Source organism: Camelus bactrianus, chromosome 15 (genome assembly GCF_048773025.1).
Source record: "Camelus bactrianus isolate YW-2024 breed Bactrian camel chromosome 15, ASM4877302v1, whole genome shotgun sequence".
NCBI lineage: Eukaryota > Metazoa > Chordata > Mammalia > Artiodactyla > Camelidae > Camelus > Camelus bactrianus.
The window spans coordinates 35,071,063-35,096,204 of record NC_133553.1 but is presented as its reverse complement, the minus strand read 5'-3'; the positions used below and the strand labels follow the sequence as shown (position 1 = coordinate 35,096,204).

General features: G+C 47.9%; 1 protein-coding gene across 1 annotated transcript in view; it reads left to right on the top strand.

The window, feature by feature from the left end:
• Positions 1 to 25,142, top strand: part of CAPN14 (calpain 14) — a 36,117-nt gene that overhangs the window by 343 nt on the left and 10,632 nt on the right. The window contains exons 2-15 of the mRNA XM_074378675.1: positions 8,149 to 8,420; positions 10,097 to 10,166; positions 11,019 to 11,137; positions 11,274 to 11,410; positions 11,818 to 11,992; positions 12,555 to 12,620; positions 14,362 to 14,447; positions 16,961 to 17,035; positions 18,079 to 18,242; positions 19,254 to 19,421; positions 19,581 to 19,585; positions 21,852 to 22,057; positions 23,491 to 23,527; positions 23,996 to 24,052. Coding sequence (XP_074234776.1) covers positions 8,196 to 8,420; positions 10,097 to 10,166; positions 11,019 to 11,137; positions 11,274 to 11,410; positions 11,818 to 11,992; positions 12,555 to 12,620; positions 14,362 to 14,447; positions 16,961 to 17,035; positions 18,079 to 18,242; positions 19,254 to 19,421; positions 19,581 to 19,585; positions 21,852 to 22,057; positions 23,491 to 23,527; positions 23,996 to 24,052 — 1,590 coding nt within the window. The 5' untranslated portion in view covers positions 8,149 to 8,195. The remainder of the gene's footprint in view (positions 1 to 8,148; positions 8,421 to 10,096; positions 10,167 to 11,018; positions 11,138 to 11,273; positions 11,411 to 11,817; positions 11,993 to 12,554; positions 12,621 to 14,361; positions 14,448 to 16,960; positions 17,036 to 18,078; positions 18,243 to 19,253; positions 19,422 to 19,580; positions 19,586 to 21,851; positions 22,058 to 23,490; positions 23,528 to 23,995; positions 24,053 to 25,142) is intronic.

The following is a 25,142-nucleotide window of genomic DNA, read 5'->3' as shown; positions in this document are numbered from 1 at the left end:
ACTTCAGCCCTTTGGTCTCAGTCTCCTCATTAAAATAAGGGAATCTTTGGACCTGGGTGATCCCTGAGGTCCCTCCAGCTCTGAATCCCATCAATATTTATTTGGTAGAGTTATTCATGCTGCTAGGTGCTGTCACTTCCCAGGGCTCAGGCCCTTCCAGGGGTCTTCTGAGCCTCCTCAATTCTGGAAGGGGGCTGGAGGGGGCCTGGGGCCTTGTGGGTCCTGCTCTCTGGGTGCCAATAGGCTGGTTTGACATCCTCTGAAATCAGACGTTAAGAAGACCCCGATGACAATACTCGCATTCTGTGAGAGCGAAATGGTCCCTCGTGTGATACTTGTCAGAGTGGTGCTAAGGGGGGGCCCTTGCTTAGGTGAGAAATCTAGAAATCACCTCAACTGGAGCAGTTTGCTGGCCTCTGGGCATCGTGAAAACTCACTGAGAGTCTGGATGACTGTGGAGGAAGGTCGTCAGCTGTCAGCCGAGTGTGTAACTCTGTCCTCTGAAGGCAGAGGGAGATACTGTTTGTGCAGGTGGGATAAAGCCTGGCTTTGGCTTAAGCATTTTTGTTCTGGACATGCCTGGCCCAGGCTACAGGAGGTCAGGGCTAGGGCTGTGATCCTAACCTTGAACCAGTGACATGGGCCTAAGTTTCTCCATCTAGGGAGAGCTTCCAGACCTGACAGGGTGGGAGCCTCTCTCTGACTTCCTAGAGTGAGGATTCTTGGGTGGGTTGGGTACTGACCATCACACAGAGTGAGCCTCACAGGGAAGAGAAGGGAGCTCTCTCATTGGACTGTGACTTCTTTGAGGGCAGAAATTCTGATTCCTCCTGCACCCCTGCCATTGAGGGCCCGTGGGGAGGTGTCTAATAAAGACTTACTTAAATGAACTGAATTTATCCCTTTTCAATCTGCCTTGTAAATCCTGACCATCACAACAATCAGGAGGAAGGAACAGAGTCGATTTAACTATTAGAGGCATAATTGGTTTCAGGATAAATCTCTCCACCCCAAGAGTAACCAGGAAACTGATTTCTTACACATAGATGAGTTTTGCCCTTTTTTTTTTTTTGAAAGTTATGTGAATAGAATCATAGAATTTCTGTGTCTGGATTTTGCACTTGGTACTAAGTCTGTGACTTTCATCTGTATGGTAACGTGTAGTTCTTGTTTGTTCATTCTCCACACTCTATAGCATTCTGTTATGTGAATGTTCCCCAATATTATTTACCCAGGTTCATGGGCTTGTGGTTGTTCTCAGAGCAGAGCTATTTGGAATAACACTGTTGTGAGTATCCTTGTACATGTTTGGGGGGCATGAGTGTAAGCATTTCTGTTGGGTTATACCCAGGAATTCCTGTATCAGAGGACGTATCTATGCTTAGTATTGACTGCCAAATGGTTTTCCTAAAAGATGTTTTTGATTGACTTCCTTTTTCCAAAGGGTTGCCTGGGTTTCTAACCACATAGCTCGATTTTCTGGAGTAGTGGATATTACAGCCTGAGATGTGAAGCCATGGGTTCTCGGGTCCGGACCGAGCTTTCAGGGGCTGGGAGGTGCTGTTACACAGTATCCTCCTCCCCACTTCCAGTGCTAGGTCATCACAGATTCAAGATTGTGGCCGCTCCTTTCACAACAGTCTCCCCCTGTCACCCAAACTCAGAGGTCCTTAGAATACCTTTCCTGGGGTGAAAAAAATCTGTGCCTCACTGAGGGAACTCAGCTGTAAGGAGAGAAGGAAATGTGCTCGAAGGCCAGAGAAGGCTCTGGGGAGGATGGCAAACAAGGGCTGAGCTTTGAAGAATGGATGCAACGTGAACCAGAGAGGGCAAGCCACGTCTTGTGTTTATGCTCAAGCGGAAGGTATGCTGGGGTAGAGCAGAGGGTGTGTGCTGTGGGTTATTTACCCAGAAAGGGGCCCAAGCCCTGAGAGCCTGACCACTTTGGATTTGAGGTCATGCTCTGTGTGGATCAGAGGGAGAAAAACTCCCTCTATTTAATCAAATGCTATAGTTCAAAGCCTGTGACCCTTTTAGGATGCAAATACTCCTGAAAAAATATGAGACACTCATTTATATCTGTTTTTAAAATTTCTTTCTATTCAAACGTGTTTTGAAATGCCCAGAAAGGAGAGGAAAAAAAAAAAAAAACTTCAAATGTGGGTCCTTTAAAAGCGAGGAAGGTGGTGGAGAAATCAGCAACTGACTCTAAGACTAGGATGATGCCATATCCTGGATGGGAACTGTAAAACCAGAAGCAGGTGAGATTCCAGCCTAGGAGCCTGTAAGAAGGTAAAAAGGAGGATGTGCACAAATGATGCCCCTGGAACTGTTCAGAGGCCCTACCTCTACACAGGGGTGCTGAAAGGGGGTGGCCACCAAGTTCCTCCTAGCTTGATGTGTGGTTCATCTGCAAAGAGCAACATCAGGGTCTGGCTTTCACACGAGCCAAGTGAATGTTCCTTAGCCCGTGGAAAGCTGACTTTGCTACATGGCAACTCCAGGTGAACCCTCATATTCTGGGGGTGTCTGGAGGTGTCTGGAGATGTCTGCACTTCTACAAAGATCTGTGGCTGGGTAGTGTCTCCTGGAGACATATGGAAGATGGGGCAGTTGGAAGTGGGTAGGGCGCTCCACCAGCCAAGTTCTCACATCTCCAAATAGGCATGCAATCAACCCAAGAGACCCCCTTGCATCACCAGTTAAGGCAGGGAGCTTCCTGCCTCTTCTGTCCCTGACTTCCCCAGTCCGCTGTCCAGGTGCGTGGTCCCTAAGGAAACTCCTGTTCTTCTTGAAGGCTGATCTTGATTTTACTTTGTTCCCCAGGGCACCTTGCCCTAGATCCCACACCTCCACCAGAGTGGAGCCCTAAAGCAAGCCTGGATGGGGGGGGGATGCTGTTAAGGAGGCCCCTGAAAGCAAATGCCAGCCTAAGTCAGTTCCAGGGATGTGAAGAGAACAACAGAAGAGCAGCAAGTGGTTGGCAGCTCCCAGAAAGTTTTCACATCCTCTTCTGCTTTCAGCTTCACATCAGGAGGGGTGGAGAGGGCAGGCGTTATCATTCTCTACATTTTACAAATGAAGAAACATCCATCCATTCAGTCAGCAAACACTTATCAGCCATCTCTCTATTTATAATACCATGCTGGGCTCTGTGAATCCAGGCGGGAAAAATGCTATCCTAGCCGTCAGTTGCTCATAGTTGGACCACTTTCTTCACTGTTTCCTGAAAGGCGATGTCTTGGGGTTTTCTACTAAAAATGAAATCTAAATGCAGGCAGATATCTAAATAGTAAACTTTCAAGATCCTTTCCAACCATTAATTTTGTGAAATCATTCCCCCTTTTATGGCTAGGTCATGATCTGTACACGGAGCTGTGGGTTCTCCTATTCATGGTCAGTACCCACAAACCCATCTGAAAACTGCTCAAGAATGCCTCATGTCCACCCCTGTAAAAAATGTGTTAGAAACTAGGCTTTAGCAGAGAGAAATAGCAGGACACATCTTTAAATCTTTCTGAGACACGAATGTGACTATAAATGTTACGAGTCTGTAAAAAAAACCTCAATGAATCAATTGGAGATACAATTCCACTGCATTAAGATAAATTCTTGGTGATGGATCAATTAACCACATTTGATTCTGTGAATTTCTCCTTTTAGTTTCCCCTTGTGCCTGATGTCAAGCAACAACACTCTTCCTGGGTTAGGTAGTGCTTTAGGGCGGACTTCTCTGTAAAGGGCCAGGCTGTAAATATTTTTACTTGTGGGCCATGTGATCGCTGCTCCACCTACTCAGCTCTGCTGTTGTATGTTGCAAAAGCAGCTATGGAGAGTACATAAACAGGGAAGTGTGGCTGTGTTTCAATTAAACTTTTTTTACAAAAACCAAAGGTGGGTCAGATTTGGCCCAGGGGCCATAGTTTGCCAACCCCTGCTTTAGAGTTTTTTCAGGCCACTTCACATTGTTGTCACCTTGAGTCCTGAGAGTAGGCACAGTACATGTCATCTCCATTTTACAGGTTACGTGGCCAGCTCAGAGATGGTCAGGGGTCTGTGCACAGCCACACAAGTAAGAGGTGGCAACCCTGGCCACCTCCTGGGTTTTCTAATTCCAAACGTGGTGCTCCATTAGCAGGGAACAATGCCTGTTACACAAAAGAAGTACCTTGCTGCCCAAGATAAATCAGGCAGGACTGATACTTAGTCTTGTTCTTGTGCTCCAACTGTCCAGAGCATGGAATTGATAATTTTTTCAATCTGATGCCTTTTATCATGTAGACAGAGCCACTGTGCAAGAATGGAGGTTTCTATTCCAATTTTACCTCAGACAACTTAGGGGGTTGTGGCAAGATGCCAGAGTTCCCTGGAAATCAATCATCCCGCGGGAAGATTCTACAGGTCTACAGTACCTGTGAGTGGGGACGTGGTTCTTTTTTCTTTTGTCTCCTTTTCAGAGTCCTGACTCTATTCTTATTGGGGGGTCAAGGGCCAAGTGTATGTGTCCAGCATGGGCGCTGTGTCTAGCACACAGTAGGTTCTCAGTAAACCTATGAATGAACTCAGTATCAAGGCAGGGACTTAAGGCATGAAACAGACCCAGTGTCTCACCCAGTGGTGCTTCTTAACATTCACCAGCCAGTTAACATTCAAAGGCCCCCTTGGGGTCATAAGAACCAGGGATACCTCCACCACTGTAAAGCTCTCCCTTCTGCCAGCATCTCTGGAGAAGGCAAGCACAGCCACTATGGCAAAGTGAAGATTGAGGCTCTGAATATTGATTGGCAGAGTACAAATGAATCCTGACCTGGAGAACGTGACAGGGGAGTCTAACTCCCTGTGGGGAGCCAAGGAAACTCCCAGACACAGGTATGCATGTCTTTGGGCTGCACGCTCTAATATCTGTGCCCCGTTTGGCTTTTTCCTATTTATCTGCATCATCTTGCTTTATGGGCCTGTTTCAACACTGCTCACTTACAAGTTAAAATGCAATTTCCAAATATGACCAGGATCCATCTGGCCCTTTGCAGAGAACTGTGACAATCTGGGAATGAGACAGTTTCTTCCACAGCTTGTAACACACAGAAGACATGCAAGAACTTCCAACTGGCCACGTCTGGATCTAGACTCTTCTTAAGATGAGTTAGGAATACTTCTTTAAAGATGAGATGTATGTGCGTGTGACCTCATTCTGAAATTTGGAGGGTGAGAGGATCTTGTGCTGGGTATGCCCCACAAGGCGCCAAGGCTTGTCATAAGATGCAATGTTTTCAAGTTCGAAGAGGAATCTGAGTGTGACCCAGAGACCCATAAGGAGGGCATGAGCCTGGGTCGCATTCTGAAGCCAAGGGACCCGCTGCTACCATCTGTCACATCAGGAGCAGTGAAGGATTGCTATTCAGGCTTGAAGAACAAAAAAAGTAAGACTTTGTCTTTGTGTGGCCTCATGTTTACAAATGTAAATGTGGTGGAAAGAACTTGTTGGTAAGGAAGTGGACTGGAAAAGCTTTGCTTGATAGTCTGTAACAGGAAGAAAAACTCAGGAGAAGACACAAGACCAAGAATAACAGCTTTTGTATCCGTATAACTAGGGTTGGGAGAGTGTTGGGTCTGCCCCCAGGAAGTGTGTAAGCACCTGTGATAAAAAAGAACAGCCTGAAATCGGAGTGTCCTGACCTCAGAGAGTGGTACGGGTGTGAGACTAACAGCGGTCTACCAGTGTTAATCCCCTGGGGAATAACAGACCGGTATTAGGCAGGGGAAGTTCCAGTGCATGACTCACTCAGAGCAGAGCCCACTGTGGGGTCCAAGGACAAGGCCATTCCATGAACTGGTCATGAGCAGTGCATGATGAGCTAAGTAGAAAACTAAGTGTTTAGAAACTTTCACAGCAATTTTATTTCTGTTGAATCTGAAATTTTTAGAGAAGGGCTTGTATTTTGTATATCTTAAACATTTTTTATTTTTCTGTTAATTCATTTCCATTAAATTTCTATGATAAACTGGAAATCAAAGAATATAGGTCCTTCACTAGTGATCATTTGAGAAGCATCAATTAGAGTGCAGTATGGTGTCCTATGGGGTCGGCAGTGGGTCAGTAGGTTGTCAGGATGAGGGAAGCTCAGTGAAGGCCAGGCACTCAAGGAAGGCTTCCTGGAGGAGGGATCAAGTTGAACATTGGAGGGTGGCAAGATCTTGACAAATGAAGAGGACCTTCAGGTCACTTCTCCAGCTGTGAGGGAATCCCCATACTTAGTATAGACCTGTTTGTAGGTGGTTTTTAGTGCATATACATTCTGTCCCAAGGGCCATACCTCACACAAATGTGAGTTCTTGGCACTGAGGTCTGAACACAGTAATGGAAGTCAGGGCCCTGGGTCCTGGATCTGGCTCTAATGTAATTTCCTCATGTGGCACTGAGAAGATCATTTGACTACCCCCCCAACACACACACACACACACACACACACACACACACACACACACACACAACTGTAAGAGCCATGAGGGCAGGGACTGTCTCTGGAAAATGGTGCCAAGCTCAAGTCTGGAAGATGATAAATTCCCAGTTAAATTTTTGGTCAATGAATGGATGAATGGATTTCAGCTTTACCCCTTGAAAAATGAAGGGAGCTGGAAAAGATTGGTGGTTTCCAAGCCATAGAATGAGAAACTTTGCAAAGACACACTGGGGTCCAGCCTGCAAACCTAAGCCTCCACCCTTGAGCTTCTGTAGGATTTCATTTGAAGAAAGAAGCCCACTGCTGAAATAATTTCAGGAAATACCAGACTACATGTTTTCCAAGGCTTAGTCTAGCTCTGACATTTTCTGATTCTAGGTGGATAAGGATGCAAATAATAGAGGTCATAAAAATCATGGACTTAACCAATCATAACTGCACAAAAGTAGATGCAGATCTAAGGATATGCTGGAGTATTTAGGTTGGCAGGGCCCATGGCTTGCAGAGCTCTTAATATGAAGCTCATGGGTAAGCTTCAAAAGAGGGACCCATTGACCCCCCAAAATGTGTGCAAAATTTTACATGCCATTGAGTATCAGTTGACAGTGCTATGACTGCATGAAACTGGCATACATCCAGTGACTGACAAAGAACACGACAGAGTCTGGCTACCACTGGCTTACGTAAGCTAATGGTTTATCTTTCTCATGTAATAAGAGGTCTAGAGGCAAACCACCCAAGGCTGGTGCATTTGTTCAAAGAAGTCATTAAGATCCAGACTCCTTCCAGCATGCAGATTTTCCCTAATGGTCCCAAGACAGCTCCTCCATCTCTAAGCATCACATCTGCTTTCCAGAACGGGGAAAGGAGGGGAGTCAAAATTAGTACCAACTGAAGCTGTTTTTTTTGTTGTTGTTGTTGTTGTTTTGCTTTTGTTTTTGTTTTTGTTTTTTTTGTTAGGAAAGTCATAGCTTTTCCAAAAGCCCCACCTAAGAGACATCCACCTTCATCTCATTGGTCAGTAGTATGTTGTGTGTCTGCCTTGTCCTGCAAGAAGCTCAGGGAAATCAAGTTTTGTAGCTGGACCATCACATCTGGGATTCTATTAGTAAGAAAAAAGGGTGGATGGGGAGGTACAGGTAATTCTCAGCATTTGCCACAACACGCTTGTTTGTTTCACATTGCCAAAGAATGTCATCAAGGAAGTAGTTTTGAAGACAATGTAGAAGGAGGAAAGCAAAAGATGCGGTTTTGCAGGGAAGCTGGAGGACGCTGGAGCGGGAGGAAGGATGTGTGTGAGCTCTGAGGCCCCGGAAGGAGCACTGAAGGGGCAGCCCCGTCCCCTCCATGTCTGGCAAGTGAACTGAGCTTCCACTCCTGCTCCTCTCCTCCCTGTATCCCTGTTAAGCGGGAGTGGCCGTGGGACATTGGCACAGTCAAGGGCCAGGACTCAGCCCTAACGCTGGGGAGACCCCTTTTTCGCACAGGACCTTCTGTGGCAGCTGGGACCACAACCCTGGCCAGGAACCCCAGCACTTAAGGGAAACACTAGGACCACCACTTTCCTGGATAAGAATACACCACGTGCTTCAGTCTCTTTCTGACAGCTCCTTTCTCCTCCTCCCTGTGGGCCTGGCAAAGCCTCAACAGGAAGAGAAGAAACATCATCCTCCGCTCTTCATTTCAGGTGCAACTGAGCCATCCCAGGCCCTCGGATTCGCCAGGTCCCTAGCCATGTCTCTATTGCCTTCTCTCTGCGGCAGCTGGAAGCTGGGGCGGAAGGACTTCACGGGGTGCGCTTCGCAGCTCCCCCAACAGGACTACGAGTCCCTGCTGGAAAGATGCCTGAGAGATGGCTGCCTCTTTGAGGACAAGAGCTTCCCAGCAACCTTGCGCTCCATCGGCAGCGGGGCCCTGCTGGGGAAGCTGCCGCGCCGCCTGCAGTGGAGGCGGCCTCCGGTAAAGGGTCCGGGGCTGGGGGCCAGGAGGGGGCTTCTGGGCCGCACATGCTCAGTGGGTCAACCCTCACCTTCCTTCCCAGGGCTCAGGGCTTACTCACTGTCATCAGTCCCCACGTGAAGCGCCCTGGGTAAGTTCTCACATTCCCATTTCCCAGAGACACCCAAGGATGACCCTGAGAGGGGTCTGGGAGGTAGCTCTCCCTCACACCCTGCCCAGAAGTACAGAGCAGCTGCAGCCAGAAATCTGTCAGGGTCCTGCTGAGCTCCATCTGAGTCACCAGTACCATCTGCCAGAGAGACAAAGTTTCACCAATCTTCACTCCTCTCCCCCTAATCAGGCTCGCAAAACACCTAAAGGAAGAAGCTATTAGTCACTTTACAAGGCATTCTTCACTGTATAAGCTCCATCAACAATTCCTTCGTTCGCAACTTCTTAATGTGTTCCCAGGCAATCCAGCTCCCCCAAACGTGATTGACACCCAAGATTTCCAGAACACGCCTAGAGAACAAAATGAAGTTAAGCTGGGCTACAGATTCTCCCCTTTCCTGTGCCCTGTTCAGCCATCACTGAATGAGCCTGCAGCCCAGACTTAATCAGTCCCCGTTGTGTTTAAAATTCCCAAGTAAGCCTCCTAAACCAGTTGGCAGCCGAGATTCTCCTTCCCCCAGAAAGTCTTGGGAATTGCTGATACAGTGAGTGTGCCACACAGCTGACCTCGACGGAACGGTGCCCTTGCAAAGAAGGAGGGATCTAGGGCTTTCCATGGAGCAGAGACTGTACCACCCCTCCCCAGCCTGCATCCCAGCAAGGAAGCTGGAGAGGCCACTGGCCTGGGGACTGGGGAGTGGGAAGGGGAAGTAGGGGCAGAGTGAGGGAATGCAAAGATCTCTAGGAAAAATGAGAACACCCTCTAAAAGGGATGCTTCCATTTTTTCCACGTTTTTCAGTTTTATTAGGTAGAATTGTTACAATTTGACTGCACATATACAATGTATTGCATGTGAATACATATACACAATATACTGCATATATCTTTTGAATTTACATATATGCATTGTTCATTGTGCCTAGGAAAGTTTAGAGCTTTAGCTTTTTAAACTTACATAGTTATCAAAGGAATAAAGCCAACCACAAAATAAGAACTAATTCAAAAAGATACATACACCCTGCTATTAACAGCAACATTATTTATAGTTGCCAAGATATGGAAGCATCCTAAGTGCACATCAATAGATGAGTGGATAAAGAAGATGCAGCATATATATGTGATGGACTAAACTCACCCAGAAGAAAGAAGGATATTTTGCCATTTGTGGCCCTTTGTTCACTTTTTTTTTTTCCACTTCAGAAACCAGAATTTTATAGCTGGCATAAACATTTCCATTGAAGATGCTTCCATTTTGAACAGGCACTCCAAGAAAAGGCATTTTTGGTACAAGCTATTTCTCAGTATCCATACAGAGTTCTCTGGGTTTCTGACTTAACATGAGCTGCAAGAAGGAATGAGAAATACAGTGGGCAGGATCTGTATGCCAAATTTTCTGGGACATCCCTGACTTCACACATACATCTGTGTCCCCATAAGGCCAGTGTTGGGATGTGGGAAACTACAGTCACCGTAGCTCCAGGAGCTTCCTTGTTCTTAATCAGGACAGTGTCATCTGTTCCCGCAGGAGCTGCACAGCAATCCTCAGTTCTATTCTGCCAAGGCCAGAAGGCTGGATCTGTGCCAGGGATTGGTAGGTAAGTCTGCCCAGCCCCTGAGACACACACCTGACACCTGCAAGCCCCGCCCAGCCAAGGCAGAGGGGGCGGGAGGAGGGGCATCGAGAGATCCCCAAGGGGGAAATGGCCACCCTGAACTCCACCGTGACATACTGCCCTTTGCCAGGTCAACGATAACAACTGGTCCTCTGAGGATGTATGGGAATGCCCAACCTTACCTAACGATCATCCCCATTACCAGTTTACAGGTCTAAGTTTCACCTTGGGGCAATATGCTCACTCTGCATTAGTCTCTGTAACGAGTCCTTGGCACACCCAACACCAGATGCCCCAGAATCCAAGCAGACCTGCCTTCAACATAACTTTCTTTTTACAGGAATAGAAAAAACTCTTGGCCATAAGGGAATGCACTTGTGTAGTGATACCCATTTCACAGACAGAGAAAGGAGTCCAGAGGGTTGAGGCTTTCTCAGAAGACCATAAATCAGTTACAGAAGCAGGACTTAGAAAAGTTTGGTTGTGTTTGGGTCCAAGTTCCTGATGTTGGGGCATTCTGGAAGCTAAAAGCTGGTCCAGAAATATGGTTCAGTCCTTGGTGTCAAGTCTGGGTTCCAGACAATGTTGCCCACCCCCTACTCTGCTCACTTACCATCTTCCTCCCTGGGATATAATCCCCTTCTAAACTGGGTTACGAGCCCAGGGAGGATAGCACTTGAGACCAGGCGTTTCCTGTATGCAGTAAGTCCTCAGAAGATTCACGCAGCCACTTGTAGCACATGCACACCTGCCCCGTACGTCCATGCAGACACTTGAGTCCTGGACATGCCTGTACAGCGGATTCATGCACATACTGTGTGCTGTCTGGCTTAGGCGACTGCTGGTTCTTGGCGGCTTTGGAAGCTCTGACTTTGCATCAGGACATCCTGAGTCGCGTCGTTCCCCTGAATCAGAGTTTTACTGAGAAGTATGCTGGCATCTTCCAGTTCTGGGTGAGTGTCCTTCTGGTGCCCCAGCCTGCAGGAGGCCTTAGGAAAGAGAGTTCCTGGAAGAGTCACATCCTTGCTTTCTGGGCTGACCACCCTCCACGGGAGTCCTTGCTCACCAGAGGGCGCTCTCTCCTTCCAGTTCTGGCACTTCGGGAAGTGGGTTCCAGTGGTGGTTGATGACCGACTGCCCGTGAATGAGGCCGGCCAGCTGGTCTTTGTTTCTTCCACCTACAAGAACTTGTTCTGGGGAGCTCTTCTGGAAAAGGCCTATGCTAAGTAAGGCAACCACCAGAAACCTTCCCCCTTTCCTTCCCGGCCCTTCCCTCCTCTCTGTCTCTGTCTCCCTCTTGTCAGTGTTGAGGGAGGGCAAGAGGAGGCAGGCAGAGTTTATCAAGTGAGATCCTGAGGCCCATCTCAGCAAATATAGAAGTGACACATGTAACGGTCACCCCATGGGAGCAAGCTTTCAGGAATCTTGCCTGTCCCTAATGGATGGAGTTGTTTAATAGAGATGGAAACTCTAAATGTGTATTTTCTTTTTTGCCCCTGGGATAGAAGGAAGGAATAGCAGACATGTGATGTGGGGATAACCAGGCAGGGGATTCACTGGACTTGTGTGGCCCATCCCTGGCTACGGTGTAATCACCCTTCCCTTATCCCATGTTTATTCCTTCCCTGGACAGGCTCTCTGGCTCCTATGAAGACTTGCAGCGTGGGCAGGTGTCTGAAGCCCTGGTGGACTTCACCGGAGGGGTGACAGTGACCATCAAACTGGCAGAAGCCCCTGATAACCTCTGGGATATCCTAACCCAAGCGACCTACAGCAGAACCCTCATTGGCTGCCAGACCCACTCAGGGGTGAGACTGGGCCGGGCACTGGCAGGATGTCCTCCTCCCCTGCTGGTCCCCTTCCCCCTCACCCACCAGCTGCTCCTCTCCTCACTGTGGGCCCCCAGACTCCACCAGCTCCCGCACCCAGAGTCCGGATGTTCAAACCAGAACAGCAGAGCTGAGCCCTCCGAGTAGGCGAGACCACAGTAGGATACAGATGGCGTACAGAAAGGGAAGCTAACAATTCTTAAGTGTCAACCACATGCAGGGCAATTTACCAGCCTTGGCTGTCTAATTTAATAACAGACAAGAACCCTGCCTCCCCTGACAACCTCACACATGACTTAGCAGCTCTGAGTCTGAGTTGCATTCTGTAAACTGGGGTGTTAATCAGTGCAGAATGGCACCCTGACTTCTTGAAAGGCTCAGATGAGACTGGGTGCTGAAGAGCTTTGAAAATTGTGAGGAAACACAGTGTGGGTCTCTCCCACCCCTCCCCATAGGCCCTCACTCCAGTCGAACAGGTCCCCTAACCCCCACATAAGCTGACCGCAGCAGAGGACTGACGGGAGCTCTCTGGTCTCTACAGAAGGAGAGGGTGCTGGAGAACGGGCTGGTGGACGGCCATGCCTACACTCTCACGGGGATCAGGAAGGTGGGTAGAACCAGGCCCCTCTGTCTCCCTGCAGCCTCTCCCTTCTCTCCAGGGACTACTCGCCAAGGCTTTGTCTCATCTTGGTGGATGCTATCATCTCTGCCCAGTCTAGGGGATGAATTCTCTGCTGGACCTGCCAAAGCAGGTGGTGGGCTCCCTTACCTCTGTGCCTCTTCTCTGGGGTGAAAGGGGTGGATCCTGCTTCTGCCACCTCCACCACCCCGTCCAATCAGCCTGCTGTACCTCACAACCCTGCTTTGAACTTCACTTCACCCTGGGCCGCCAATGATAGCTTTTCTATCTGGGTTTTCCCTCCAAATTCCTGCTTATTTCTCACATGCTCCTTTTCAACCTTCTCCTAGTTTCCTTCCGTTGCTGTCCATCTTTTGAGCTCTACTAAACATTGAGAGAAAGTTGAAGCAGACAGAGACCTTGCCTACAAAGAACTTACAAATCACAAGTACGGAGGCAAACCATAGTTGAAATTGGTGGGGACGCAAAGTAGAAACTGAAAGTAGGGAGCAATAATGAAAGGCTTTGGGAGTTCAGAGGGAGGAGAGAAGACATTCACCTGGTTGGTTTGGGGGGAAATCAGAAACAGCTTTATAGAGGAGGTGCCATTGAGCTGGCCCCTGAAAGATGGGTAGATTTGTGTGAGGGGGGAAGGGCTATTCCCGATGGAGGGAGCCGCAGGAACAAAGCATGGAAATAAGGAATCAGTAGGTTGAATCTGAAAGATCCTTCGCTGGTCTCTAGTGCGCATGGCTTCCCCAAAGTCCTCCAGTTCCCTTTAGCTCTGTTTCAAATTTTTTCAACTCCATTCACACCTGACTTCTTCCTCCCACATTTCCATCAGTCATGTTTGTGTGTATGCCAAGAACTTTTAATTTATTTTCATATTTATTTAACAAAATTTTATTTTGTTAATATTTCTATGTACACATTTAACAAAATTACTTAACAAGATTTAGCCCTCACTGTGTGCTAAGTACTATCTTTACCTGCTTTACCAACGTTATCTTTCTTAAGCCTCACAATGGTCCTTTGAGGAGGTCTGCTCCTGCTGCAGGGCTGCTATAACAAATTGCCACAAATTGGGAGGCTTAAAGCTACAGAAATTTATTCTTTCAGTTCATTTTTAAGGCCCGAAGTCTGAAGTCAAGGCATCATTAATGCCGTTCTCCCTCCGACAGCTCTAGGAGAGAATTCTTCTGAGCCTCTTCTGGCTCATAGTGGCTCCCAGCATTCCTGAGCTTGGGATGCACAGCTCCAGTCTTTGCTTCCATCTTCACATGTCCGTCTCCTCTGTGTCTGGCCTCTTCTTTTCTTTTGTAAAGACATTTGTCATTGGCTTTAGGACCTGCCCTGATCCAGGTTGATTCCATCTCAAGACCCTTAACATGATTACATCCTCGAAGGAAGACCCTTTTTACAGATAGGATCACATTGACAGATCCTAGGTAGACTGATCTTTGGAGGGGGCTCCCATTCAACTCACTGCAGTAGATGTGATTATTAGCTTCCTTGTGCAGATCAGGAAGCAGATACAGAGAGCTTAAGTAACTTGCCTTAGGTGTCACAGCTAGGAAGTAGCAGAGCCATTTTCTCCTCTACCAACTCCCAGGGCCTTTGGTCTTTCATTTCAAGGTTTCATCTGCAGGCAGGAATTTCACCCTGGTATCTGCAACATTTACAGTTGGCACTCAGCCCAGCCACCTGAACTGGTTCTCATTTTATGCAGGTGACCTCCAAACATGGACCTGAGTATCTGGTCAAGCTGCGGAACCCCTGGGGGAAGGTGGAATGGAAAGGAGACTGGAGTGACAAGTGAGCTTTTTAGGCTGGCTGGGAGGGGTGAGGGTGGGACCAGCGGAGTCGGCAAAGGAAGTTGCCATCAGCACACAAATTCAAATGCGTTCTTTGGTCTCAGGCTGGATCAGGAAAGCTTCCAGACTGTGACGGTCAATTCCCTCATGTTTATAATTATTATTATTATTTTATTTAAGTGTAGTTGACTTACAGTATTGTGTTAGTTTCAGGTGCACAGCAAAGTGATTCAGGTATACATACATATTCTCACATTTGTAAGATGTTTAAGCACATGGATTGTTTTATCATTCATTATAATAATTAAAGCTAATGTTTACTGAGAACTTGCTAGCACTGTGCTAAGCCTTTTGAGTTTCTAATATCTCATCTATTCCTCCAAACAACGCTATTATAGGGCAGGTAGTTTTATCTCCGTTTTACTGATGAAGAAACTGATGCTTAGATTGAGTGAACTCCTTAAGGTCGCACAGCATGACTCAGCAAGGTCCTTGGCATCTGGTCCCTGTCCTTTCCTTGGCACGGCTCAGGGCCCTTGTGGGCTGGCTGAGTCAGAGGTAGACAGATCCAGATTCACCCCTACATAACAGCCTTTGGGTATTCTGATTGTTTCTGCCTGAAATCAACTCCAAAGGGATGCGGGCTTCACAGGCTACGGACTGGCTGTTGGGCAGAAAGGCAGGCTAAGTGCTACCGTCTGTCTCCCTCTGGCTGTGAAGATTTATAACACTTAACTCTACATGACTCCCCATCACACTTTAGCGTACACAAGAATTTTCACATATACGTTATCACTTAATCATTGTTATAGATGAAAAAAATGAAGGCTCAGAAAAGTCAGTTAAATTTTACTCCTGATAGAATGTACTGCACTGTATTTATTATACATTAATAAAGAGGGTTGTCAGAGGGACTGGGTCTATGTGGAAAAAATGATATCCAAAGATATATATATATACATTTTAAAGTATTAGGGAAATACAGCATCATAATGTTGTAGGTAGTCAATGTCTTTTTAGAACACATGCTTGCATTTGAGAAAGATGGTGGGTTAAATTAACTTGGTTAGCCTTGTGATCTTAGGCAAGCTTCTTACCTTCTTTGAGCCAGGGTGTGATAAGGGTTAAGTAAAACAGTGGGCTTTATCCCACAGTCTCATCTGCTGTTAGTCTCATCCAGAGGATATTTCATTTTAGATATTATATTTCTCAGTTCTAGAGATTCCATTTGAGAATATCTTTTACTTTTTTCCTTATCATGTTCATAGTTTCCTTTACATTCTAGAGAAAGTGGTACATAGTTATAATCGGTGTTTTAATGTCTGTAACTGCTAATGCCATCATGTCTCTCGTATTTCTAGATCTATTTATATTCTTGATCATGGATCACATTTTCGGCTTCTTCATATGCCCAGTAATTTTTTATTGGATGCTGGACACTGTAAATTTAAGTTTCTGAGTGCTGAATTTTGTTGTATTCCTTTAAAGAACTTTGAGCTTTTTCTGGCAGGTAGTTGCTTAGGGATCATATTGATGCTTTGAAGTTTTCTTTTGGGAAAGATCCAGAAAACCTGTCACTGCTAAGGTGTACAACCTCTGAGTTCTCTGCTAAAAACCCCATGTGTGCACTAAGGTCTTTTGACTCTGGCTAGTGGGTGTGCAAATGATTTCCAGCCTGGTGTCAGCTCTGGGAATTGCTCTGGGTACAGTCCAGCCTTGTGGGGTTTCACTTTATGTCTGCATAGATTTTATTTTAGACAAAGACTCAAGGGAACCCCGATGAAGTTCTCTGGAGTGCCTTCTTTGTGCAGCCCCCTCATCTTGGGCGCTCTCCCCAGCAAATTCTAACTGTCTTGTCCTCCCTGAACTTCAGGCTCTGTCTCCTCCCCTCGGCAGGAATGCTAGGTTCTTTTCGGGTCCACTTCCCTGCATCACTGTCCAGGGACTAGTTTCAGGCAGGAGTCTCAGCAGTGTTAAGGCTACTTCATTTGTTTCCCTCCTCTTGGGGTCACACGCCTGTGCTTCCTGCTGTCTAAGGTCCAGAAACAGTTGTTTCTTATATGTTGTCCCATTTTTAACTTTATAGTGGGGAAGTGATATAAGAAAGCTTTACTCCTTTATGGCCAGAAACAGAAATCCAAAAATGTGGACTGTGAAAAAACAAGCAATAGCAACATAGTCAGGGCTAGCTCTGACATTTAATCACCTTGTGACTTCAAGCAAGTGACCGAATCGCTTTCCACCTCAGTTTCCCAATCTCTAAAATGGCAATAAAACCCCCTACTTTGTAAAGTTGTTGTTAGCCTTAAATGAAATTAAGTACATCAAGAGCCTAGCCCAGAGCTTGGCTCAGAGGAAGTGATGAATTAACATCACCACATGTTGCTTTTCTAATATAGGATGTGAGATTTATTTGCCTACAAGCAGCATAAAGATGAGGAGAATTTACTGGAAGAAATTCTTGCATGTCCTTCACAATCTTTTCTTTCCTCATAAAAATGTTCCTGTTTTCAGCTCAAGGACATGGGAGCTACTGAGCCCCAAGGAGAAGATTCTGCTACTGAGAAAAGAAGATGATGGAGAATTCTGGTATTCGACTCGGGGACTTGGGACACGTGCCCTAGCCTAAATTAGAACATCCACCCAGCAAACATTTACAGCGTGCCTTATGTATGCCAGGCGTCTCTTCTACAGACATCAGGAAGACCCTTCGGGGCTCACAGTCTAACAGGGCAAACAATCACAGTGGTGACCCCCAGCATGGAGCTCAGCCGGCACTCAAAGCAGGGCGTTGGGGGGTGGCCGCCCCCTCCTTTCCAGCTTCCACTGGGCTCTGTTGTGTCCCTCAGTATGCTCGATCCAGGAGTTGCCCTTCCTAAGCCACTGCGCCTGTGTCTCCAGAGCCAAAGAGCGCCCCTCCTATCCGCCCCGAAGCCTCTTACCCCTCTTTGTGAAAGGTCACCGGACACCTCAGCTGATGCTGCTTCTGACATGAGACCCACCTGTTCCCTGTCTTGTCCGCCTTCCGCCCTTACTATTAACTTCCACCCTGTCCCCGTGGCCCCCTCTTCTCCCCACACCCACCCTTTTCAGACTGCTGCGGCTCTCTGTCTCTCCTGAAGTGGTCACTGAACTCAAGAGCCCTGCAGGTACTATTATTTCCAGGTTTCAGAGAGTAAACCGAGAGTCAGCTGGTTCAGACAGCCTATACCTCAGGTCATAATGTTGGCCAGGAGCTGGTGTAGATTTTTATATGATTGGGAACTGGTTTCTGCAATTCTCATTGAACATTTATAAGTCAGTTGACTAGTGATGAACGCCTCAATTCCACTTTACCCCCACCATCAGTGAAACAGGAACATTTCCCCCAGGCAGCTGTTGTTGGAGGCTGCCTCCAGCCATGGGATGGGGTTTCTCAGTAGCATCACCTCCCCGTTATGGGCCCTTACACTGGTCCAGCCAGCCCCATTCTCAGGGGTCCAAAGCCAGCTCAGCTCTGCACAGGGCGTGGAGGATGGGGCCCTGGTCTGAGAGAGGGCTGGCATGCCCAGTGCTTAGTTGCAGCCTCCCCTTTGGTCCTGATGAGATGTCACCTCCTTCATCTCTGCACTGTCCCCTTTCCCTCTGCACAGGATGTCACTGCGGGACTTTAAAGCACACTTCATGCTTCTGGTCATCTGTAAACTGAGCCCAGGCCTACTGAGTCAGGAGGTGGGCCAGAAGTGGTCGTATACCATGCTGGAGGGGAGATGGGAGAAGGGGACCACGGCTGGTGGCCAGATGAAGTCACCCCAAGGTGAGTGTGTGCAGAGGGGCCAGGGGTTCTTGGGCCTAAAGTGGCAGTTTTCCAGTCAAGGGTGGGGCTGTGGGCAGAGCCACTGCGGGTGGCTGTGCAGCTGATGCCCTGCCCAGGGCTCTGCTGGCTAAGCTGTGTCTCTGGCCCTGGGCTGTGTCTCCCTGCAAGATGAGGCACCTTTGTCCTAATTTGCACAAAGGCGTAAAATTCCCTTAGGGGTGCATCTTTCCAGAGGATTCCCTTTCCTAATCAGCAGCAGGAGGCCACAGGCGCACATGCATAGTAGAAGGGTGGGTTCCATCTTTCTGTGGTTTTGGGACAAGGCCACTGATATGCTGAAGTGACCACCCCATAACAGGCAGGCTTGAAAGGGCATTTGTATCATATGTATCAGCCCTCCTTACCTAGAGTTTGGTAGAGAAACAAGATCAAGAACTCCAAGGTCACCAGGTCACTAGGAGATGACCGTGGACACATTCTCTAGGTGGAGAGTTTCTGGGACCATGTTCCCTTCCCCACAATGGAGGCAGTGAGCCATCTCTGGGAGGAAGGATTTGGAAGGTATGATCTCAGCAGGGCCAGGGCAGCCTTAGTTCTGGCTGCCCTTCCCCCACAGCATTGCCCCCAACGGCTGAAGCTGTCCATAAGCTAAGGCATGGTCCCTGTTAAAGTGCAGCTCCTCTGGGATCCCGGGCATGGTTCCCTTCAGTTAGTCAACACAGTCACTGACTCAGGCAGCCAGTGTTATGGGGCGCGAAGTCTATGCCAGGCCGTGCGCTGGACAGAGGGCCGCAGTGGTAAGAGTAACTCTTGTTCGTGTGTCCAGAGAAGAACCTGAGGTGGAGGTGGTGGGTAAGAGGGGACAGAGCCGAGGTGGAAGAAACCTTGGCTCTCTCCAGATGGACCTCGGGTGGGAATCCTGGGACAGGTGCCCCGTGTCTGGGCTCCTCTCCTGGTGTGGTGAGCGGGATGCTGGGGGAGCCTGTCTCACCTTGCTGTGTTCCATCCCAGACACATTTTGGAAGAACCCACAGTTCCTGCTGTCCGTCTGGAGGCCCCAGGAGGGCAGGAAGCTCCAGGGGCCCTGCAGCATACTGGTGTCTCTGCTCCAGAAGCCCAGGCACCGGCACCGCAACCAGCAGCCACACCTCGCCATTGGCTTCTACCTCTTCAGGGTAGGTGGGCGTCTGGCGCCCACAGCTTCACATGGGGTCCCCAGCCCTTATCCTGCCTTCCTGTTTCTTGTCCACTTCACCATCCATGTCTGTCTACTCACCTCCTTCTCTGTCTACCACACCTGCAAATCCTAGCTCTGTCCCTTGGGAGCATGTGATCTAGAACAAGTCACCACCTTGTATTTGAGTATCAGTTTCTCCATCTATAAAGCGGAGATAAGCGGTGCTTCTCATTGTGCCCAGCACACAGTTGGTACAGTCAATTCTGGTTCCCTCTGCCCCTCTCCAGAAGCCAAGCTTACCTTCCCTCACCCTTTCTAGAATTTCTGATGGTGGATTAAAATGTCACCAACCAGAACAGCAAGTTTTGTGGGAGGAGAAGGGGCCTCTGGGTAGAGTCTTCTTAGATATCTGCCTCCATTAGAGTTTGTGCTTGTGAAAGAGCTGGATTCACTGCCTAATGAGGCCTCTCTGTTTTGTTTTATAGATGAACAAGGTGAGTTCCACCCCTGACCGGCTGGTCCTGGCTGGGAGTGGTGTCCCATGTGGCCAGGTTCAGTTTGACTGCAGCAGCCTTATGCAAGGAGCTACGAGGATGTCTGATGATAATGCCGGCTGCCTGTGTGTGTGGAAGAGCATCCACTGGCCTATTTTCATCCAAGGACACCCCCCGCCCTTCCGCGAGCCCCACCAAAGTCCTTAAGCTTTCCTAGGGAGATCTGAGCCTGATGCAGAGCCAATAAATTTTAGAATGTATTAAATCCCTACATAAATACCTAGGGCTAATATTGAAAACTGTCACAGCATAGGAGGAACGATAAATCACAATCTTGCCTGAGTCGTGAAGCCTGTAATAAAATAGATCTCTAACATATGGGACATCAGGCGACCATGCAAGCTACCTCCTAGGGAACAAGGGACAAAGGCTTGGGAAATGAAACAGAAACATGGGCAGAGGGCAAGAACAGCTCTGTGTTTCAGCTGCTGTGGCGGCCTCGAGGGGTCAGTTAAGAAGACCTGAGGTATCCCAGCCTCTGAAGGATGGCAGATACTATTTTGTTGCCCAAAGAAAACAGGAGTGAAAAATAACTGTCTCAGATTGGACTGAATTAAGTAAGAGCATTTTTATAAAGAAACCATTTGCATTGGGTGTCTTGGGTCAACATTTTTTTCCCTCCCGAGGGAACACTGAGTGCTCCCAAAGTTTATTAATTGCCTATTAATAAATTTTAAAAGAAAAAGTTATTTATATCACACCTCTCCTAAATAGAATTTGGGTCAACTGACAATAAAAAGTATAAACAGAGCAAAACTATGAACCAGTTACAAAATTCAAAAGGCAGGAAAAAAAGTTATAAGTTGATGAGGGGTAGGAGAGCCATTAATTCTGCCAGGAACACTAAATCAAGAACAGTTACTATAGTTGATTATAAAATTTAGTTCTGAGATTCCTGGCAGCCAAGGCAAAGATGGCAATGAGATGATTCTCTAGTTCTCCTAGTCTGATAAAAGAAAGCGTTTATCATCAGGAGATACATTTTGTTTCCCCAGCCCTAAGCAGAATCTGCAAAACATCTTTATGTGGTGGGTAATGTCTTTATCAGCAGTTGTCTGCATCTCCCACATGGACCTCCTCTCCCTCCACAGCCCTCATGAGAATAAAGGGGAGAGGAAGCCAGAGAGAAAGGGCAAGAAGGGGAAATACAGGAATGAAGGAGAGAGGAAGAGAGAGAAAGAGAGAATAAAAATATGAGAGAAAACAAAATGCACGCATGGGCAGTATCCTAACCAGAGCCCTGATTTGGGTCTTCTGAGCTCTGGGCCAGTCCCCTATCCCCTTCACAAGGCTGTTTTCACTGAGATGAGGCGGAACGTCCAGTTGATCTGTATGGAGCTATCACAAGGTGGGTAGGAGATGGCTGGTGGTCCGTCTGTTTCTGTGACCACGATCATGTCACAATCAGCCTTGAAATTGTATCGCAGACATGGAGGCAGCATCAGGAAGTGAAAAGGACTTGGCCATGGGAGCTCAGCTGCCCTGAATTCCAGTCCTGGCTGATACCCTTACCTGCTGGGTGACTTTGTGCAGATGACCTAACTTTTCTGAGCCTCAGACCCTCAGCTGTAAATTGGAAAGTGCAGACACAGTGACATTCCTCACCTCATGTTATATATGATGTTGTTTTTAATGGAAGGTCAAATCAATTGCTGTCTGTTTATTCAGCCCCACGTAGGGTTCCAGCAAAGGTGCCCACTCCAGACATGTTGTGGTGTTTTCTCTCCACCCCTGACTCCTTTATCACCTCCTCCACTGGGGCTGGTTGGATTTGGCAAATCTGAGGCTATCTTAGTTCTGGCACCTGGCCAAGGGGCCCAGGCCTGGCCACAAGCCCTGGGTGATCACCTCGACTGCCCCTCTCTCCTCCCCCTGCAGAGTTATGATGACCAGAGGAGACTGCCCCCTGAGTTCTTCTGGAAAAATGCTCCCCTGAGCTGGCCTGAGGAATTTCTCAGGGAGAAAGAAGTGAGCCGGGAGCTGTGGCTGGAGCCGGGGAGGTACCTCATCGTGCCCTGCACGTCTGAGGCCCGCCAGGAGTCTGCCTTCGTCCTCAGAGTCTTCTCCAGGAAGCACGTCTTTTAGTAAGGGCCCAGGCCTCTCCTGGAGGTTGGGGTCCACTGCGGCCTGGCGAGGTGAAGTGGGGGAGGTGGAAATGGCAGAGGATGGGGGTGTCCGTGGCCAACACGGAAGAGAGGTAGGGTGAGCCAGAGAGCAGGGCAGCTCTCTACGCGGAGAGCATCCTTCACACCTTCCTCTCCTTTCTCCTTCTAACAAATGAACGTTCTATAGACATAGAGAGAAAAAGCTAGAACAGGCCTGGCCCCTGACCTCCAGGAGCTCAGAATCTGGGCAGGACTTGGATGTATGAACAGCTATTTCTGTTACACTGTGTCCAGGGCTGGCATTAATCTGCACAGGGTGTTAGAGGAACATCGGGAAGGAGCAGCTGAGCCAACCTTCCATGGTCCTGGGGGAAGCAGGGGAGGCTTCAGGGAGGTGGTGACTTCTAAGAGATGCATAGGGGTTGTTCTGATGAGGGAGGCTGTCATCAACCGTCAGGCTCAGACAAATCAATACACACACATCCCAGCAGAACTTACTACAGGCCTTCGTCAGAGATATCACAGGTTTAGTTCTAGACACTGCAATAAAGCAAATATTGCAGTAAAGAGACTCACAGGAATTTTTGGGTTTTCCAGTGCATATAAAAATTATGTTTACACTGTATTGTAGCCTATGAAGTGTACAGTAGCATGAAGTCTAAAAAAAATGTGCATACCTTAATTTAAGAAGCCTGATTGCTAAAAAATACTCACCATCATCTGAACCTTTAGCGAGTTAGAATTTTTTTTGCAACAGTTAACATCAAAGATCGCAGATCACAAATAAGTAATAATAAATATAATAATTATGAAAAAGTGTGAAATATTGTGAGAATTACCAAAATGTGACAGAAACATATGCAGGGAGCAAATGCTGTTGGATAAATGGTGCCAATACATTTGCTAGGTGCAGGGTTGCCCCAAACCTGTAATTTGGAAAAAACACAGTCAAATGAGGCAGGCCTACATTTGGCCTGTGATTGTTCTGACGTGCCAGCTCTTGAATGCCTGGAACCCAGTTCTTCCTACATGTTCTGGGCATAGGTTGTTTGACTTGATCTCAGGCCTCACCTCTTTGTCAGGCTGCTGAATTTTAACATAGTCTAACCGAACTAGGGTTGTTAGGTGAGGGTTGGGGGAGGAAAGGGCACACCGGGCAGAGGGCTCGGCATGAGCAAAGGCCCAGAGGTGAGAAGGGGCACGGGGTGTGTGGGAGCTACAAGCCATAAGCTGGACCGGGAGCCAGACTGCACGCTGCACGGGGAGGGGGGCGTGGAGTGAGAGCTGGGCAAGGCCCACCTAGCGCATCAGCTAAGGAGCTTGGAAGATGAGTTCCCAGGCGAGGGAGAACTTTGGTCCAAAGCTTCCCAAGATGATCCCCAAGAAGTAATTCTGTCTTTCTTTTTCTCCAGTGAAATTGGCAGGTGTTCAAATGTCATCTTCTCTAAGGTGAGTTGTAGATGGAATGCCACATGACGGAGGCTGTTTATAAACCCAGGGTGGTGGATTTCTTGCTCACATCCAGATCCCACAGACCCTGCTCTGTGGTACACACATTCTGGTATCTACGGTCCACTAAGAGGGCCCAGGTTCTGCTGTTTTTGCCCCAGGAGAACTGCCCTTTCATCAGGTCCTTGGCACTGAAGGCCCAGAGCCCCAGGTGCATGGGTCACTCCTCCACGTTCTTCTGTTTCCCTCCACCTGGTGTTTCTTCTGCCCCTTCCACAGTTTGCTCTGTCCCCAAAGTCAGCAAGAACTGGAGAAACAAGGAATGTGTGTGAATGCTATGGTAGGAAATGTCAGATAGTGCTGAAGTTCAGACCTACAGATTCCAGGGACCCGTGAGCCATTAGTGCGTGCACAAGGGTCCATTCATCCAGAGAATGACCAAGTCTTCCTGTGTGTCTGCTCCTCTAGGAAATTGTGGACCAAAATGAAGGGCAGGATGAGTTCTTCGCCAAACTTTTTGAAAAGGTCAGTTGGGGTGGTAGCGAGGGGCAGGGGACACTGTGGAGCTTACAGTTCCCTGGAGGATGGGTTCACATCTGCCAAACCCCGTGTATAAGTTGTGATTTAAGGCTTCCCAGTCCCCAGACTGCCACTTTCTATTAGAGCCCTCAAGTTTTTGGACAAATGAGTAAAGCCACTGAGTCCAGGAAGTTCCTGTAACATGCATGACTATCCTCGGAAGCTCCATTGATTAATTTTTAATCCCTGAGAAAATGGAATATGGCAGAGGTGAGAGTCAGGGTCAGGAGCAGGGGGTGGAGCCTGGCCATGACATGCCCTCGGAGTCCGGGGGAGGGAAGCCCAAGGAGAAAGACCCGTGGGTGGTCACTGGAGGGCGCTGGGGAGGAGGGAGGCTACACACTTGATCCCTTTGAGTTCTTTCCTTGGGCTGACCCAGATCCAGCCACCAGCAGGAGGCCAGCGATGTGAGTGCAGGGCTTGGGGGCGACCCTGTCCCTAAGCTGCCAGACACTGAATCCGTTTAAGAACAGGGCAGGACGTCTGGGTGTGACATCTGAGTGATGTCATTAAAACTGGAGGAACATGAGCTTCCAGTGTTGGTAACACTCTTGACTGAATTCACCAGATGTCCACCCTTCCATCTTCCCTCATTCTCACCACTGGTGTTTTGCTTAATGTTGTCAGAGAGGATACATCAGAATCTTACATGTGTTGTTTACAGAAGTTTTCCTCCAGATCAAGGGTTTCCAAACGTTTTCTGCTATAGTCCTTTTATCAAATGCAGTCTCATAGAGTATCTTAATGTATACAAAACAGATAAAAACTGCATGTTATGAATATATATCCATTTTCTAAGTCCAAATGTATGGTACTTATGTTTCATTAATATGTGTGAAAGTTAAATGTTTGTGTGAAGAGTTGCTTCCTATGGACTCTAAAACTGAAATCTGGACTTTTGGCAGAGGATATTTTATCAAGAATAAAATTAAAACCCAGTTGCTGAACTTCTGAAGCAGCTCTGTAGAACCCAGTTTGAGAATCACTGCTCTCTGTTAGTCTACCTCTTAAGAGTCCTGCCCTGCTGGGGTGCTCT